This window comes from Saccoglossus kowalevskii, chromosome 2 (genome assembly GCF_978046115.1).
Source record: "Saccoglossus kowalevskii chromosome 2, keSacKowa6.1, whole genome shotgun sequence".
NCBI classification, from domain to species: Eukaryota; Metazoa; Hemichordata; class Enteropneusta; family Harrimaniidae; genus Saccoglossus; species Saccoglossus kowalevskii.
Genome location: NC_140642.1, coordinates 32823564 through 32844248, shown reverse-complemented (window position 1 = coordinate 32844248; position 20685 = coordinate 32823564). Strand labels below are relative to the sequence as shown.

General features: G+C 35.0%; 3 protein-coding genes across 3 annotated transcripts; 1 reads left to right on the top strand and 2 right to left on the bottom strand.

Annotated features, from left to right (window-relative positions):
- Positions 1-559: 559 nt before the first annotated feature.
- On the bottom strand, positions 560-6468 carry LOC100375508 (malate dehydrogenase, cytoplasmic-like). The gene is made up of 7 exons (XM_002731522.4): positions 6378-6468; positions 5118-5216; positions 4111-4383; positions 3518-3640; positions 3163-3339; positions 1946-2059; positions 560-1349 (listed from the first exon to the last, which is right to left on the bottom strand). The coding sequence occupies exons 1-7, from the start codon at positions 6378-6380 to the stop codon at positions 1122-1124; spliced, it is 1017 nt and encodes a 338-aa protein (XP_002731568.2). The 5' UTR covers positions 6381-6468; the 3' UTR covers positions 560-1121.
- A 208-nt stretch (positions 6469-6676) lies between these two features.
- On the top strand, positions 6677-9481 carry LOC100375659 (cytochrome c oxidase assembly protein COX20, mitochondrial-like). Its single transcript, XM_002731523.4, has 4 exons — positions 6677-6817; positions 7909-7999; positions 8401-8464; positions 9146-9481. Exons 1-4 carry the CDS (start codon positions 6779-6781, stop codon positions 9276-9278), a joined length of 327 nt encoding a protein of 108 aa, XP_002731569.1. The 5' UTR covers positions 6677-6778; the 3' UTR covers positions 9279-9481.
- Positions 9482-13003: 3522 nt separating this feature from the next.
- On the bottom strand, positions 13004-19251 carry LOC100375951 (G patch domain-containing protein 11-like). The gene is made up of 7 exons (XM_002731525.4): positions 19122-19251; positions 17840-18066; positions 17710-17751; positions 16803-17014; positions 15069-15194; positions 14393-14474; positions 13004-13531 (listed from the first exon to the last, which is right to left on the bottom strand). The coding sequence occupies exons 1-7, from the start codon at positions 19169-19171 to the stop codon at positions 13476-13478; spliced, it is 795 nt and encodes a 264-aa protein (XP_002731571.3). The 5' UTR covers positions 19172-19251; the 3' UTR covers positions 13004-13475.
- Between the last annotated feature and the right edge of the window lie 1434 nt (positions 19252-20685).

Sequence of the window (20685 nt, the reverse complement as noted above, 5' to 3'; positions counted from 1 at the left end):
AATAAATACATTTGTGTGCACCAAAGGCATAGTTTGTAATGGAGTGAAGAATTTGCTGGGCAAGTATCAACAGAAATTAGATGTATTCAACGACTCTCCCAAAGATAGCCGACAGTTTATCATGGACATGCATTCGTGTGTAATTTTTGTATCAAATTCTAACCAACAAATTCTGTCCAAGATGCAACATTTTCAAAAATAACAAGATGGATGCCGGGCAGCCATCTTTTATCCGATTGTAAAACAAATTGCCATGGACATGTAATCTAAAATGTACAGTGCATGTACCAAATTTGAATAAATACAAAGCATGCACAAGATACAATTTCAAAACACAAAATGGCTGCCAGTCTGCCATCTTTGCTTGAATCAGTAAACCACTACATGAGTACGTCCCAGATAAAGTATTAGGCACATGCAAAAAGTGAACAGATTTGGTCCACAAGGTTCTGAAATACGATTCCGGATGAATGAACAGAGACCGAACAGTCCCAGTTTTGAATTTTGTTTAAACGAAGACCAACAAAGTAATGTCATGAGGCAACACGAGACAGCAGACTTGCATTGACCAGAAATTAATTTATTCAAAACAATCATACAAACCATGCCGATTGGACATTTACATACAACCTAAATTGGTCTGTGCATTTACACTTAAATAATTAAATACAATCGTGGACAGCAATGCAGATTAATGCGTTTGTACAGGATACCATAGTCTGAAATCATATTTTAAGACCCAAGTACAGTGGATAAACAGTATAAATCAAGCACAAGGTTTATTCAAACCTACAAAACTGTACATTTATGTATTCAAACAATATTCTTAGCTAAGTAAAAATCAGCATGACACACTTGGATCTTGAACTTCTTTGTTAAATAAGCTATCTGAGCTCATAAGCAGGGAGATTTCATGCTTCAAGTGCTTGTGCAAATTGGGGTTGACAAAAATATTTCAGTTTTAGTGAAATTTGTAAAAGCGACCATATGTTTGTACACCAGTACATGCCATAAAAATATTTATTTCCTACATATCTAGCACCTTGTAAATTAACTGGCATGTACTCCAAAACTACTACTACTTTGTACACAACATGTAATATGCTTTCAATGTTATCCAATTACAAGTTTGAGTCAACCTCTAAGAAAGCATACGCATCATCTCTTTCTTCAGTGAGCTCTTTGGCTGTGATGTCCAACTTCTCGCGAGAGAAGGTATCGATATCTAGACCACCAACTACTTGGTAAGAATGGTCAGCTGCAACCTTGCATGGAAAGCTGAATATCAAATCCTTTCCAACACCGTAAGTATTGCCATCAGATATGACACCCATGGATACATATTCACCCTGCAAAACAAAGCAGATGTATGTTCAACACTAAAATAGATATAGCTTTTAATATTACCTGACAATCCTAGATCCTGCACACCCACCAGCCCACCTAATACTATTATGGGTTATTGACAACACATTTAGAATATTCCCTCGGTTTACATTGGACACAGAAGTGCTACAGTGTGCGGTGAATAAACAAATCCTGTCACTGAATGCAAATGTTCACACAGCACAAGTAGCTTTTGGCTGCCATATCATACTAAAATCTATCATTGAATTATTAATACAAATAGGTAAAAGATGTATAATAATTGAGATAACTGTACTATTTTTATTAACATACTATACTTGTAAAATGCATTGTTCAAACAAAATTCAAAAGCACTTAGCATTATGATTTGAGGTCCTCAGTGCTAAACAAGTTCATTTATGTCATGTTGCTATTTCAAATTATTTTCAGCATCTTTCAAAAGTTGTGTTTGTAAAAGTAAGCTGACAACTTCTGTTGCTGATTGGGTTTTCATCTTTGCACTAAATCTCCAAAAGAACATGGAAGATCAGATTTTTAAATGTTGGTGCTTTATAAAATGAATAACAGTCGAACAAACCTCTTTTGTACCGGCCCACCAATCTTTCATGTGGTCCACAATACCCTTTGCAGCAGACATGGCACTGGAAAGTTTACGAGCAGCAATCACTGCAGCACCACGCTTCTGTACAGTCTGTAAGTTAATAACTATTAATGTCAATGGATGTAGAAATAGGTGAAGAGAAAAAACGTCCCAACAAACAATTGTTACAGCCTTCATTTAAGATAGAGACACAAGCCTTTAAATGACAAATTGAGTCGAAAGAACTCCAGACAAGGAACATGTCATGAATCCACAATTTTTCCCACTTACTATAATCAAGACTAACAAAATATATAAATATTTTTTCCATCTTTATTTGTTGATTATCTCTCCACACATTTATACACGCAGTTTATATAGATATAATTAGCAAAATCGATACAAGTGAAGATTAGCCCAATTGTTTGTAGAGACAAATATAATAAAATATTTTTTCTATCAGTAATCAGGCTTGTTATTAACCTTCTACCCGTTTCAGATCTATATTGTTACAGTGAAAACAAAGGAAAAGCAAACAAAGCCTATACAATTTGTACCTCTGACAGGTTTATTCAATCCAAAACTTTTTTTTATACAGCAATTCTGACAAGCTGAAAATACTTAGTGTTATAGTTGGTCATTTACTCAGCATGAACATTTTTTTTTCAAAATATTTTTTTTCTCTGTTATACATGGGGAGATGGGAGTAAAGACAATCAAAGAACGCTAAGAAAAAAAACTCCCAGCTGAGAAAATTGGAAGCATAGAAAGTAAAAATGGAAGATTTCAGTGGAAAAATCTGAAATTCCAAGCGAAAATAAAAGTATGCAAATTAGGTTAAGCAGTGAGCATGATTTTAATCCAAAATCAATCATGTTGATGGTTCCCAGGCAGCTATGTACTAAGTTTTCATAGAATTGAAATGAGAGGATTAGTTCTTGATAAATCGGAAAAATAGTTTATTATGCAATTTAGGTAATTAGTATGCACAGATTATAACCTAAATTAATCAGGTCTTGGCATCATCCGAGAGCATCTAAGTACCAAGATTTATTGATATGTGATGATTATAGAACTTGAGATATTGGATCTTATCATGCAACTCAGGTGATTAATATCCATGAATTTTAACCAAAAACTAATCAGGCATGTGCATTGTCCTAGTAAAAATTCCTATTGTGTGCCTCGCACATAGTAAAAAAATGTCTACCTACTGTTATAAAGTCTCCTTTCAGCCAAGCATCATCTTTGACAGCATCATAAACTGGTAAATCCTTTCCATCTTTGTTTACAACAGCATGACGTACATCAGGGAATTGAGTGGACGAGTGGTTACCCCAGATGATAACATTACGAACAGAATTACAAGGAACAGCACAGCGTGCAGCAATCTGTTTTGGTGAAAATAAATTATTAATATAAACTATTTTTTGCAGTAGGCATAACACATTAGTATGTTTTGGCTTTGAATAAACCAATGATGCCAGATTAAAAGGTTACAATGAAAATTTAAATATATACATGTTAAATGTAGCTTATTTGAAGGTGATAGGAATGTGATTTCAGTACCTGCGCTTGAGCTCTGTTTTGATCCAGTCTTGTCATTGCGGTGAAGTTTTCTTTTGGAATTGATGGTGCAAACTTTTTTGTGATCAATGCATTTGTATTAGCTGGATTTCCAACAACCAGAACCTGAAAGATTAATATACGAGTGGTTCAACCAACATACATTAGTTCAATCCAGAATTTTAACTACTAGTTTCTGCTGTTAGAAGTACACATAAAAACAATCTGAAGTAGTTCACTTTATTCCACAAAACTAATTCTAAAATCTGCCAAAAAATGCCAAAAAGGGAATAATATCAAGTACCTACAATTCTGAAACATATTTTAAGATTTTATTGTTGAAATGTTCAGTAAAACTTTTTCCAAAATTATTTGCCATTCTTACAATTTTTCTACTTGCCTTTGTACCAAATTTTACTGCGTTATAAAGTTAGATCGACACAGACTAAATCCAAGAAAAATTTTTAAAACATTTGAAAATGGTTTTGTAGAATTTGATAAAGTTTCTGAAAGTATAATCTGTCACCATGATTGCAGGAGAAGAACATATCCTAAATTCAGATAAATTGATAAACAGATTATCATCTGGTACTGACCTTCACATTCTTTTTGGCAACTTTATCAAGAGCTTTGCCTTGCACCATGAAGATTTTCACATTAGCCTTGAGCAAGTCTTTTCTCTCCATGCCTTCTCTGCGCGGCATAGCTCCTACCAGGATTGCTGCATCAACATTTGCAAAAGCTACCTCGGGATCATCTGTAGGAATTACATTGCTGAGCAATGGTAGGGCACAGTCCATTAGTTCCATTACAACCCCATTCAAAACTCCCATCATTGGAGCAATATCCAATAACGTCATCACCACTGGCTGAAAAATTAAAAATAGTAAAGGCTTAGAAAGTAAACAAAACAGCCCCACCAAACAGGCAAAAAAAAAATTTTTTAATTAGAATATTAGACCCGAGTTAATTTTCTAATCAAAATCATGGTATTTCAAGCAGGGCAGCGACTCAAGATTGGCATGATGATGCACCATATATGGCCAATAGTACCCAAGACCCTACCAACGCTCAAAAAACCAAGCTCCATACAATACCAACAGCAAGTGTATCCAGAGGGGCAAGACAAAACAATGGTACACTCAAGTACTGCAGGAAAACATGATTGAATTACATTGGGGGTGCTGAACTATTCAGATTAGGAGTCAGGAGGCCTTGAACTCTTTCCACATCAATTCTCCATGTCACAAAACGTACTATGCTGCAAAGATGCGTACCACTGTACCATGCATTTCTACGGGGTTTGTGCCACCTGCTGTCTAAGAGCCGGTGAAAATAATGAAGTTGAGAAAACAGCATATATTTTGAAGTAATCCTGAGCAGCCAAATTTATATATATATTGCATATTCAGGAGATTCTCAACAACTACCTAAAAGTACAGTATTCTGAGTTTTTGGCATTTGATGTTTGATTTGACTGTGATGGTTGCCAGGTGGTGAAAATGTGTGGATGTCTGTCCCTAAGAATATCCCTAAATACCAAGATGTGTGACCTGCAAGGGTTAGGTCGGTAAATAATTCTGAGTCATTATGGATTACATACCTGTGTTGGACCAAATACTTCACCTCTTGCAATAGAATACAGAAGGGAATATGCAATCTGCCCAGCAGCCCCAGTAACAGCAACACGAATTGGTTCAGACTTAGAAAAAAATAAAAATAATTCAATAAGTACAATAACAAAAATTGGACACATTTTATTCACAAAACAGTTTATTTATATTCTGAGAAAACAAAAGAACATTTAAATATCAAGGAAATGCTGAAGGAAGTCTATTCATACTAAATTAAAACAAGCATTGACAATGCACAGTGCCATCTGTATTCAATGCCAAATTCCATCACTACATGTACCAGAAATCCAGGAGTGTAAATTACACAAATTTGATCAAATCATGAAATAACTACGAGTAGTAATTGTGTGCAAACTTTGAACTGAATCCGGCACTGTACTGTGAAGAATATGAATAAAAACAAAATATCAGTCAATGGGTCCCATATGATGCACACAGAATGAATATTTTGCTTAATTGTTTTTTTGAACACGTGTTCCACGAGAACCACCATATTTTAATTTCTGCATACAAAGTAAATTTGTTCCTTTCACATAATTTCACTGTAAAATCAGTGTAATAAATGTATGAATGAACATTTGTTTGAAGTAAAAATGACAATTAAATTAGCAACATCTACATTCTTCAATAGAGTTCCTCAACCAACCACCCACAACTCTAATTCTCACCCTGCTCCTTCAGTGATCCCTGGTCCTTCAGGACACAATTATTAGCAGGGGCATATGCTTATACATTGGAAGGGGGCCTGGAGTGTTTAGGGTTAGGGATTAGGTTGGGGCCTTGAGAAATTCTTTCCCATTCTTCACAAAATTAGCAGGAGCATCAGATGATTGATTGAAGCATCATGATTCTCCAAAAAATTCCTTTGGAATTTAGCTTGGTACCCAGGCTACAGATGTCTGAGGTCAAACGCTGATCTTTTTCTTTCACTACGAATTTCAACGAATAAGAAGCTCAAACGCATTGAAAAATAAATATTGTGTGCAATCCCTATGATACCAACATTTGTCTTTCTTTATGTCTCAACCAAATACAAGATATTTTTTGCCGGGTAATCATTATTAGCATGAACTAAGGCCAATGGCCGACGGTGACATTTGCACATGATGAATGTCAATGAAGCTGGCTTGATAAACTGCGAACAATGGCATAATACGAATAAAATGTGGTAGAGAAAGACCGCTACATGAGAAAAGTATCTACAACAATTAATCGTCGAAGACTCTTACCATTTTGACACTTCTAAAACTTCAAAACCACGGACTGGAATGGACTACGTGCTTTCAATTATTCGGCTCGGCAAAAGACCGCATCACTTAACTTATGTAATACAAGTTAATGCGCACTTTTATTATAAATTTTTTTTGGGAAGAAGATAAATTGGCGCCAGTTGTACATTTACAAGAACAGAAACATATTTAATATCAAATATTTTCAAATTGTTGCTATTTTTTTAAAATTTAAACCTTGAACTATATTCTCAGGGCGCAATGATTTGAACTACTTGCCCATTCTATCGTCTGGTGACATGACCTCGCGTACGTACATGTGTGACCTGTATTTCCCGTGGTTGGCTGCTCAAAACTAAACAAAACCAGACCATTATTCTTTTCCATCTGTATCAAGGGTTATGTCGGAAACCGAAACAGACGGCTACAGCAGAGAAAAGGTATATATCTTTGCTCTATGATATTGAAATCGAAACAAATCGCACACATGAGAACATGAAATGTAGTTCCCACCAGCTTAATAAAGTTACGGTTTTAATTGTCTCATATTAATAATAACGATGATATATTTATCATCTTCGCGTAAGTTATGTTTACATCAGATAGGCAACAACAAATGTGGGAAAGAGTTTCTTTCCCCACCCCTAACCTTAACTTAATCCTATCTTCCAGCGCTGCACAATTTAATTGTATATGCCCCATTGTCCCCCCCTATAGTTAATCCATTGAATTGGAGGGCTTATTTATTCATGTTAAAAGGCAGTGGTCATGGCGCCACCCATGTGTAAAATAATGGTTTTATATAAACTACTAATATACATCTGAAACCATAACGCCATAAGTTAGTATAGCGCATGCTGTAATTTTGCGGTATTTTACAGGGTATTTTCATCCTACCATATAAGGAAATGCGAAGTCCGAATATAGAATGATTACGTGCGTAAGTGTGGCTGCCACAAGGGTTTGACTGAACTCTACACAAAGAAGTTCGCTGATTCTGTTCTAAACTTTTTGAATTTCGGCATTCCCATGATGTATCTTTGGAAGGAAAAGATGTATAATAATAAGGTTATTACGAGAATACCTCAAAGTATGCACTCAGACAGTACACCGTTGCATCAACCTCTGCTGCGAGTCAGTCGATATTTCCGCTGTTCTGTCTTCGTGCATACTTTGAGGTATACTCGTAATAACCTCATATTATTATTTACTACTTTTGAGCTATAGATAAAATCATTTTATAAATTTTTCACAAAAGTGGCTACCATATATACCTTACCCATAATCCTTTGCTGGATAATCATAATGGTGGACTACATAATGCAGGATAATGAAAAGTTGAATATCTAGATAGAAAATGAAAAGAGATACCAAAGAAACTGCATAAATTGCATTTTCCTGCGTTTTTTGAGCTCTTTCATCTGGGAGCATTATGCTGTTTCCTTTTTATGCAAATTTTATGAAGAGCTTTCCCTCCATTCCAATAATATCCATACACATGTCACTTGATGATAAATGTGTTTGATTTCAGGGTTTTTTCAAAATACCATGTAGTCGGACAGCCTTCATGACAGGTGTTGGAAGTGGTCTTGTTATTGGACTAGCACATTTCATGTTTACAAGTGAGTATCATAATACAGTAACTCTATTGGGTACACTTGAAAAAAATACTAATCTACTAATTGAATATTGATTATAACAGCACATATTTTCAGCTCATAAATTGATAGTGATTTAGTCTGTCTAAGGTTCATCACCAGCTCACAGTGTCAATAGTGATGAAATATCATGTTGTTGATTGCAAGCCATGCCAAGGCAAGGTATATTCACCAATTTGCTATCTCATACCAGGGTAAAGTTTCAAATCCAAGTAATATGTTTGGGTAACCGTGGCAGTATTGATCAAATGCAAGTTTAAGATATGCTTTCACAAATGAAGGATTTGATTTTGAAACATAAGTGGATTTGTTCTTGCATGATACTTCCGCCATTATACCAATTTAGATTTTGTTTCTCTTCATAGGTCGTGTCAAGAGGTCAGCCGATGTTAGTGTATTGTCATTCGGATTCATTACACTTGGAGCATGGTAATGGACAATTTTATTTTTCAAAGATATGGGGTTAGTGGTTGGGGTGGGGACACTGAACACAGGTGCGGTGGGGTGTGATATTATGCCCAGGATTGCAGCGATCAACTCGCTGCAAGTCGCAAACTGTTAACAACTATAATCTATGCAGCATTCTAATCTCTATATGCCACATTCCACTAACGCTAAGTTCTGATTTGAATTTTGAATCTTAGATCATGAGATTATTGAGAACTTCCCAGCATGCAGCATTTAAACTGGCTAATGAACATAAAGTATCTTATGACATCATATAATATTAGTGTGCGTCACCTTTGCACAAATTAATGACAGATGTGGAAATCATAATTACAGGGTTTAGTGGAGTGTTGCAGATAGTGTATGAAGGAGGTCTATGGGGATGATCATTAGAAAAAACCTTGGTCATGAAACAGTTACAGAACAAGGGACAATTACAGAAACAAAAGCACCACTTACATTTGATATAGAAAGGCAAGAAAAAAAAATTTACATCATGAAAAACAAAATTTGCATCATCCCTTCTAGACTAATGGTCAACTTCATTAACTTTGATAACAAGTTTGAATGGTGATGATGGACCTATGAGATTTCATGGCAACTGTCAATCAATACAAATTTTATTCAAGACATTCAAATTGTATTTTGTATGTTTCACCCTAGGTGTGTCTGTCGGTATGATAGAGCCAGAAAAAGACTACAGCAGAAGAAAATTAAAGAAAACTTACAACATGGAATTAAACTTGAGAAAGTAAACAATGTTACAGTAGTGGATAGTGAAAGTGGTTCAACGTGATATTTATAGACAGTACAGATCAACGAGATAAATAAACATGCATGTAATTGTTGCTCTGAAAGATGAGTTCTAGGATGTATTGATTGAAAAATGTGGCTACTAAGTTCAAAACTCTGGAAGAATTGAAGTGCTACACTGTTTGTTACAATGTACACTGTTTGGTTTCTAACAAATGAGGCTCAGAATAAAAAAAAATAAAAATGTTTCTGGTCAATTTCTATGTGTGTCATAAAAATTTAAATAAAATGCTGAAAACAATTCACACGTTTTTAACTGATGCACATAATGATCAGAAACCTGAATATTTTGTTCCGGGCTTAATTCACATACTTCATCAATTGTCTCCAATCATAATAACCATTACTCAGCTGCCAACACAAGCAATCACGTACAACCAATGTACTGTACCCAGCAAATGTTGATAATTTGTAACAAGCCATTATTGACAAGTGACCATACTGCAGGAAATTTTAACTAGTTTTCCCAATTTATTTCTCTTGTTAGCAGCAATGATGTTGGTCAGATTATTAAATTGCTAAAACTGGATATTGGACAAAACCACAAAATTGATGTAGATGTATTGCTGTTGATGTACCATCCAGCTTTGAACATAAACATTACATGAACAATGTCAATAAAGAAAATGTAGCCAATTGGTCATATTGGATCAGCTTGAATAAATAAGAGATACTGCAAACCATGATGTGTGGTTACCTGCCAAGTTTGAATCAAATCAGGTATTCTTGATTCTTGGGGGCGGAGCTACGTCACAAGAAATTCCACATTGCCAAAACATGTACCGATACCACCATACCATGCATTTCTATGGGCTCTGCGCAAAACATGTACCGATACCACCATACCATGCATTTCTATGGGCTCTGCGCAAAACATGTACCGATACCACCATACCATGCATTTCTATGGGCTCTGCGCAAAACATGTACCGATACCACCATACCATGCATTTCTATGGGCTCTGCGCAAGCTGAAAATAGCTAAATTCAAGAAAACAACACAAACTCAACTTTGAAGTACCGATAATCCTGAACAACCAAATTTATATATGCTACACATGCAGGGGAAAATCTTGTTACACTATTCAGGGGAGTCTCAAAAACCATCCCAAAGTACAGTTTCCTGAGCATTTTCAGCCTTTGTTTGCACCGTGATTGCCACGTGTTGAAAATGCCTAGATGTTGGCCCCCTAGAATAATAGTGCATGAAATTTTATGAACAAAAGTTGTATTAGATTGGATTTCTATTTTTGGAAAAGAATTACATGGCCTCATATATCATAATATAACGTATGTTTCATTGTAATGTACAATGTATTGCTGGAAAACGAGTTGTTTGGATTTGCTCAGTCCATATGATATGCAGAGCATTCAAATGCTAGAGAGCACTGCACAGGTACTGAATCTGGTCACGAGAACTATTCGATTTTTGAAATGAGTGGGATCCACCAATTTTGAGTCAAACCATGAAAATAATGTACATAATTACAAAAAAGAACATGTTTGAATGAAACTGAACCAGGCACAAATATGTATATGAATACCATTATTTTTCTTTGTATCAGCTTGGAACGAAAGCATGTCATGGAAGGACCCATACAAATGAAATTAACATGGCCACCATTCAAGTCTGATTGCTTTGATACTATACATATTGTCAGAGGTACATTACTTGGGGTTTGCAGCGCACATAGTACTGTATGGTGACATCATGCCAAGATCCCATTCAAGTCTCATCTCGTACATAGCGAGACTGATGCTACTACCTTCTGACATGACATAGGCGGTTTGTAATAAAACATTAAAACACGTATTACCACATTCATAGTGAAAAAAATGTAATACATCGAAAATGTACAGAAAATATAGTTATCTTAATCCGTCATATCGTGAGCTGCTTTCTGAGTTGGAACGGTTATGCGAGCGCGAGATTGTAACAGGATCTTGATATCATGTCACCGTAGTTGCAAACCCCAAGTAATGTACCTCTGATATTGTTCATTTTCTAATGATATCTTCTGTTCTTTAATTGAAATGTGCATTGCGTATTACCACATTCATAGTGAAAAAAAATGTAATACATCGAAAATGTACAGAAAATATAGTTATCTTAATCCGTCATACCGTGAGCAGCTATTTTGATCCACTTGTACATCCCAGTATCCTAGTTACCGCGGGCATGCGCATTCACATTTTTCTGAGTTGGAACGGTTATGCGAGCGCGAGATTGTAACAGGATCTTGATATCATGTCACCGTAGTTGCAAACCCCAAGTAATGTACCTCTGATATTGTTCATTTTCTAATGACATCTTCTGTTCTTTAATTGAAATGTGCATTGCTAACAGCGGAGCTATCTCAACCGACAGGCTGCTTGTTAGTCCCTGTTCGGACAAAGACCGAAAACGGGGACTATTAATTTGGGTTCGTTTCGTCCATTCAGACGAGCTATATCTCAGACACTCATTGACGAATTTCATTTAAACTACACATGAAGACAATACATAATGTCTTACATATGCGTGTCAAGTTACTTTATGATCGGAGCAAAAATGGCCAACTGGCGGCCATTTTTTTTTTCATGATACCCATGCTACTTTCTCTTGAATGCCATAAACATTTTTGTTTAAATTTTGTACAAAGATAGTATACCAAGAGATACAACTACACCATCATTATTTTTGTAATTTGATTCAATATGATTGCCCAATGTCCAATTCTCGTGTAAAAGCACTAAATCATAATTTTTTACAAATCCATCTCCTATTAATGGTTTCAATCTAATCTCAATGACTTCATCAGCATCAAATTGATATGTCAGATCACAAAATTTTGGACGGGGACTGTGTCATTAACAATGACTTGTTTGTACATGCTTTGAACTAAATCAGTCAAAGCATGTTCAAGAAATGGTTAGACACATGAATATAAAACCAATACTGCTGACAGTTGGTCATTTTGAATCAAATAACACAAATTGATGTGCATAAGTAATACATCATGTGTGACATTCATACAAAGTCTGAATAAAATACAGGGCATGCTTGATAAACTGTTGATGACATGTTCAATTTTTTGCGATTTTAGTTTGTGCTGAATAAAAAAAGCCACCAGTCGGTTAATTTTTATTTAAATCCATAAATATAAAAAAGGGATCATGAGACCTGTTATATCTTGCCTTTGTACCAAAATAAAATAAAATCTTAGAAACCATCCTGATTATGGTAATGTCAATACAGTGACTCCTCAGTAAGTCATGATTTTGGCTATTAAAGTCGCAGGTAGGTGAATGGCTCCCGAAAATTCTATTTTGTTTTGCCGGCAGTTATGAAGTACAGTAAAAGAACTAATATGGCCATTAAAAATGCTAGAGTAGACAACTTAACACCTACTGGTTGTCATGATCAATTACGGCAATACAATAGGTGGCGGCGGTATCCTCGTTCGGTGTAGATGGCGCAAGTTTTGTTGGCAAAAAAAAGACACCTTATACACAAAGTCTCGGTTCATGGCGATGCTCAATCTGCATCATGGATGCTATGATGTATTTAAATAAAGAAAACATACTATAAATAAACACATGTGCTTTTTATCCATTTTCAATACATTTTCGCCAGGACCCTCGGTAAGTCGCTAGCCCCGATAAGTCATGTTTTTTTCTTGGATAATTATGAGATGAGGTTGGAGGTATATTATAAAATAACAGATATTGTGTAAAAAGAGACTTTTATTAAATGTAAAATATAAATAAGATATCAAATTCACATGACTTGATAATGAGAAGTTTTAAAATCAAAGAATGCAATGCTGAAGATATTACCAGCAATAATTGATGAGCAAGACGCATATTGAAAATACTCCAAAATAATCATATGACATTGCACAGACAGCCTTATTTCAAATTTACTCACAATTGGTGTGGGTAATTGGTGTTGAATAAACTCAATCAATTTGAATAAGCAAATGACTGAGTTCAGCACAAATCTTGTGAGACAAAAATTGAAATATCTGATGAAAAATTCCAAAGATATTGTTTGAACATGGGGTAATCTTGACTCATAGCCACTTTTGTACTGTGCACTGAGGAAGACTAGTTATCATCTGCTACAATCAGTGTTCAATTATCTATGATACGTCAGTGCCGGATGACTTTATTGAATTGTATTGCATCTACATGCTGACTAGTCATGAGCCTTGGCAGTATCTCCAGGACAGTTTTCATTCAAGTCTTTTTCATCTGAAATAAAAGACAAAAAAATCATAATTTGGTATGATTATCACCCATAGTGTACAATGTTTAGTGAAGCACACAATAGGTGTTTTGTCGTTAGTCCATCTTTGTGAGTGCATATGTGTGTACCCCCTGATATGTCTGTCTGTCTGTCTGTCTGCTGTCTGTTCCACAGATATCTGAAAAACTGCCTGTCTGATTCCAATGAAACTTGTTAGATGCTTTGTAACATTGTGCAGACATGAAAGTTTCAGGTCATAAATTTATTAATTACCTAAATTGCATAACAATTAGTCAGTTTTCAGCTTCAGAGTACTAATCATCATATTTCAATGAATCTTGGTACATAATTGGTCAAAAATAATGCGATGACTTGATTAGTTTGGGGTAGAAATTTGTGCATGTTAATTGCTTCATTTGCATAATTTAATTTATGGCTTTTCCACAAATATCCTAATACTAATCATCACTTTCCAATAAAACTTGGTACTTGGGTGCCTGGGGACTATGCACAGACCCGATTAGTCTGGGGTTGAAATCAGTGCATTTGTATAATAGTATTTTTTCAAGCTTTGATTTAAAAATGGCTGACTGGTGGCCGTTTTATCACTCATTTAGTGATAGCATTTCAATACGTTGTTTTTGATTTTTATCACAGAATCATGGTGCACACAATTATTTTAAAAAGAATATATCTGTGACGGTTATAGATCTGAGTTGATGGAAATAATGTGGATTCATACAATGGCGTACACACCTCACTCCATATCTATGATGTGATACATCACAGAACATACATATACCGGTACCTCAGTAAATATTGAATAATGTACACGAAACAGAACAATATTAATTGAGTTTATATACCATTATAAGCTGTACCACACCAAACACAATACAAATACTGCTTCCTTAAATAGTTGGTCAATGTGCATAACTTTTCTTCTACCTGTACAGTAACAACAAAATAATAACAACTGTTAACTCTGAATGCTAGAGATCGACAATATAGTTTAAATGCAAGGTTTAACCTTCCAAAAAACAATTGCAGATATGCCAGTGTCAGCACAAACACATGCGGACCTTAAAGTGGTGGAGTCGTCACCTGCCCATGCGTCAGATGGCCATAGCGTGTCATTGTTTACAAACAAGCGTCTACTCATGAGACTTAGCGTTCTTAGTGTGTGTTGTTATCATCGCTTGGGACTCAATTCCTGCATGTGCACATGTGACGGTCATCTCGCTTAACCAAAATTTCCAGTCAGTGGATTGTCCTCACTGGGGTGATGGCACAATTACCCAGGGTTAGGGGTTTTTGTTCTCCTTTTTAGTGTTCAACTGCAAGGTTAAAATTTTAACTCTGGTCTTTTGATCATAAGTCTGATGCAACAATCGCTATACTATTGAGATCAATTGGTTAGAAAATACCATCACATCCTACAAGCTCTAACAATTATCCAGGATGTTCATATTCTAATTATGCAGGATGTATTGAGCTGTCAAAACAATGGGTCATGTGATCAAACATATAAATTATCCTTACACTTATATCATCAACAGGTTCTTCATCAGACTCGTCACTCTCCTCCTCAGACTCCTCCTCCTTCTCCTCCTCCTCCAACTTTGGATAGGTTGGCCAATACCACTTTTCTACTGGTTCCTCTAAATTCTAAAATTTAAAAATGCAAATCATGTATGTATGTTTATCAGGTAACGTTATTACCTCTTCTTTAATCAGCACAAGGTTTTCATCGTATATTATCTTACTTGTACACTCTCATTGTTTAAATGCTTGTATATTCACAGCAATAATTTTGTTAAATGTCTCAAATTTGTTAATTTGTATAGGTGGATGACTACAGATCGAAACTCTTCACCATCTATATCACAGATGAGTTTGGTCTCTAGAGGGAGGGGGGAATGTTTTTGTATAGCATCTGTCAAGATTACGAAATTATAATGCAAATAGAACTGACGTGATTATAGAACAGTTACCGGTACATCGTCTAAAACAGATCAAATGTGGATTACGTGTTCAGACCCCAACTGTGTTAGTTTGCAGCGAATCCCAAAGAATTTTATTGCCTGAACCAAGCTCTAGAGAAATTATATCAATGGCTTCGCATTACATGAATACATATGTAACTTATTTGTTTACTTATTAGTTTGTTTGCCCCCAACTCAAACCACAATACATTGGTAAATAATCCATAAAATAGTTTGTCTGGACACATTCAAGTTCCTCTTATTGTCATCTCAAAGCTGTGAAAATTTGGTGTTAATCCGACGACAATAAATATACGTTATTTTTTGTTAAAGACCTTGTATTTTGAAAAACATATTTTAAACTACTAGAAAACGTCCATGAAGTCACAGCAAAGATTTTCAAGCTTGTTTATCGGCACAATCGATTTGTTTTCCATTCAAGATCTGTTTTAACATGTGTAGGGGCATCCAAATGTGTAAGGCTATTGGAAACCAAAAAATAAAGGAATGGGATAGCAATAATTCGATAAAATCGGCAGATGAAAACACTAAAATCAAATATTTTTTTCAGTGGCTGTCTGACACATTCATATGCAAATGACTAATCTGTGAAATAAACAGGGGCGGAGACAAACCACGCAAATGTTTGGAAACACTCATTGTGTGTCAGATAGCTACTGATAATACATCCTAACATTGTTTTGTCTTGAGTTTATCTTTGAAACTTATAGGCACACAGATTAAACCTGTTTTGTTGATTTTGGAAAACACTACTGAAGCTGCCTTGCTTCCCCTCAGAAAATCAACATTTTAACCAACTTACATGACATTCTAGGTTACGTTGACTTTATCAGATGAAGGTTTATAGTGCATTTCATCAATTAATAAGTAAATGTGAAAATCGTAATTTTCAACACAAATAATAGTCTCGCTACCTTAATTGAACGTTTTCATGACTAATTAATCACATGATATAATGCTTAGTGGAGTCGTTAGAAATGAATGCTTTAAAATTCTAATTTTAGTATAATTTCCTACTGTATGAAAGGAAACTTTTGTAAGAATCAGAATACAAAAACAGAACAGGAGAGGAAACTTGGAATGGTTGTGCAAAAGGTAATTCTACTGCAACTAATTTCTCACTCTAGTGTTTCTGCATTAACATGATAGTTGGTTAACTGACGCTTAGCGTCTACGTTCCAATCAGTAGCAGAACAAGGGGTACCGGTACCGGAAATATATAATTCCTGCTAAAAAAAAAAAACATTTCATACACTCAGTCATCATGTACCTTTTGTCTGTCTAAATGTTCGCAAGCTTTCTGACTTTGAAATAAATCTTTGTCCATAAGTCTTTGAATGAATGTAGTACTTGTTCTATCACGGTAATCTTCTCGTTCTCTCTCTTCATCTTTTACTCTCTTTGCCATCCTTTCCCGGTGAAGTCTTTCAGCATTCTCTTGTTTTCTTTTCAACAAAGCCTCTCTGCCAAGACCACCCCTACCTTCATCAACAGAGAATTTTCGACATAGTTATTATATTATAAGGTGTGTGTGTTTATGAGGAAACATAAAGAACAAATAAAAAATGTACATCAAATCAAAATCATTGTTGGCTCACTGGGAGTATCAAGAGACTGGGATCCAGACACACAGCAAAAGTTGATGCAACCATAGATTTTGTATTATTTTCTGCAAAAATGTTATGCATCTTTTAGGTCAAACAAGATAAAATCCGCAGACACAAATGAATGAGCTCCTGATATGGTAATTATAATAATTATATCATAATAATGAATGTGCAAATACATGTGCATTACGAGAAATAAATGAAATTATACATCATTCCCAGAAAGTGACAAGAAAGCCTATTCAGATTTGATTTTTCCAAATATCCCAACACACACTTGCTGTATGTAGGGCTTGAACTTTTACAAAAAATTGCCTTCAAATATAGGAATAACCAAGGGGCACCAAGGCAATCACAGTGGGAACCAAGACATTTGAAAAGCCTGTGTGAAGCTTAATGCCAGAGACTTTTCTAGGCGCAGATTGGCCTCACCAGCCACCTGCAGACTCACAGAGCTAGATCACTCCGACCCCAGGATGACTAGATGGTCCTCATGGCATCGATGGACGAACAACAATTTAAGGAAACATACAGTATAAAACAAAACCATATGAATATAAATATAATTACCTGTTTTAATTTCTATTGGTACAGGAACAGATCTACCAGTCCCTGTAATTTAGACAAAAAATGTTACTTTTCTAAATGTGCCATCTTTAGAATGGCCAGCAAAGAGTAATGGTTCAATTTTGAAACTAACCCTGTTTTCCAAGTCCCATGCCCTTCTTGTAACCCATCTTCTGAAGTAAAGCAAAACCTTTATTGTCACTGCTCAACTCATTTTGTAGTCCTTCTTCTCGGTGCTCTTTTTCCTTCTCTTTTAGTGGCTTGGTTTTACTCTTCAAATTCAACTGTTTTATTTTTTCTTCTTTCTTGTATTGCTTAGCTATTTTGTCAGGTACCAGTCCAGGACGAACAGATGCAGCACTGGCAAGAACATGTAATATATTGATATTAAAATACTGAATTGAGCACCCCAAAAATTTAAGAATAAGAACAAATGCATGTCAACATGAGTGACATGATGTATATATAGGTTAAAAGTTTGTATGTACCGTAGTTAATCAAGGCATGTCAAAGATATGGCTCTGGACCAACATTCATGAAAGCGAAAAGGCCACCAGACAGAAATGATTGATTTCGATCAGTGTTTTGGCGCTATTGAATGATGTCAATATGCAAAAAAACAAATGCACAAACAAATGTACATTGTGTATCTCAGAGATGAACAGGACGATTTATTTTATATCCTGTTCATGCATGATAATAGGTTACAAATGCATGTCATAATTTTTTATTTAGATTCAAACAAAAATGGCCATTTGGCGACCATTTTGATTCACTCCATGCTGAGTCCTAGCTGTATCACCTGATTCAGGTGAAAGTTTGCACACAAGTTGAATACAGTAGGTTGTGTTATTTTGTGATTCAATAAAATTTTATAAATGAGTCCAGAATCATTTCTCGCAGATGAACAGGGCTTTGTATCAGGATCATGCATACATACTGGGTTAAATATGGATTATTGTTTTTTTTAGATTCAAACAAAAATACTCGAGTAGTCGAATGACAATCATTTGCCCTTTTCATACATGCTATAATAAAGAAAGTATTCAGGCAGTTGGTGGGCGTGTTTTATAGCAAGTAGTGCCACTTCTTAACGTGAAAATGTTAGAATCGACGGAATTGAAGTGCTATTCACTATTCCTCGAGTTGGTCGTCTTTACAATACAATTTTATACATTTATTGCCCAGTGTATCTGCTAGCGGCAGTTGTGTAGCTCGATGCGATTCCCGAATCAGACTATCGATGCAAAGAACACGCCAAAATCAGACACCAGTAAAATCCAGAGCTGCAGCTTCAAGATTTCGGGTTAACACGTTGGGAGCTTTAATATTTATTTATTGGCCTAGTAGTCTGGTCTATGAAACAATAAATAGTATTACATAGACATAAATAAGATACGAACAAGTTACTATACCTGCCAAGCAGAAACGCATCCGACATATAATCTTCTTCCTCGGAAGACATATCCCGCGATAAACATTTGGAGAAGTACTTCCTGGTTGAAAGGTTAGCGACATGGTGCCCCCTAACTTGTTAATAACAATTTAGTTTGAGCGTACGTGTTGATTGTTTATTAGGTCTATGACCGGTCACAGCGAACTCCGGTCAGGTCGAGACGATACGCACTACTTATTGAGGTTGCAGGTGTCACAGACGTCCTTCAGGGCATCACACGATACAACTGTAAAGCCCGCTATAAAGGAAATAGTCCCTGGGTATGACAATCAACCCTGCCCTTCAGTTTCATACATTTAATTTAACATGATCTCAAAATTTTGCTTCTGACAGAACTTTTTTTCACGAATTTGGAAAATCAGATGTATTGAATAAGGTGTATTTTTATTTCCCATTTTTTTTTATTATTATTTTTACTTTATTTTTTTTTAAATTCTGTAATTTGATGTTATTATTACGTCTTATTAAATATATGAAAATTAAATAATTAACAATTTAAAAAAACCCAAACTAGGATTTTATTTTAATCAGACTGGGATTTACAGTGACCAAAATACAGACACATTGACTGCTTTATTGAAATACTACTATGTAGATTGTCACTGCTAAAATATGTTGAGATCTAATTTTGTCTCAAAACACCTGTTTAATTTGTTCCTTTTATCCAAATAATGATTCAAAACATGTACAGATGTCATTGTAGGATTTGGTCACAAGAGACATTATCAAGCAAACATACAAAATTTATTTATTTTTTGTAATGATATTTCCAATTCCTCTTCATTATTCTCAATATTTATACAACATAGTTAACATTGCATACAGATATATCTAACAACCAGTCAGATTGATAATGTTAAGTATCGCACATTTTATTTACTAAACATGAGGTACACGTTATGTGTTCACATGATCATGAATGTTTTCTTTTTAATCTATGCTCATAGAAAAATATTTGAAGAATGAAATGAATGGTAGGCATATCTTATTTGATTATTTCAACAAATCTGTTGAGGACATTGTACACATACATCATGCAATGTGGAATGAATGTGAAATTATGTTCATTTGATCGAAAATTAAAGTAAAAAATATATATGCCTAAACATGTGCAAAATGTAATTAAAGAATAATTAAATCTGTATGAATAAACTCAAAACTGAAGTTAAGTTCACTCAAGTATCTCAAGATGAAGAATTGTACTGAAAGGGCACACAATGACAGATGAAATACTTTAAAACATTGCTATTCATATTATGTGTTTAAAATGCATCTTGGGATATGTCAGATTTCAGTATGGTTTTCAATTTTCCACCACAGAGGGCGCTAACAGTATACACTGTGTACACAAATAAAAAATCCTTTATGTACGATACTAAAACAAAATTTCCAAACATTGCTACTTATATTTTGATGTTAGAAATAAAATTAATTACTCTATACAAGTTAATTTTAGAAAGTATGGGTAATATAGGTAGTTACAAAAAATATTTATGGAAATTAGATAATTAAAGATATCAACA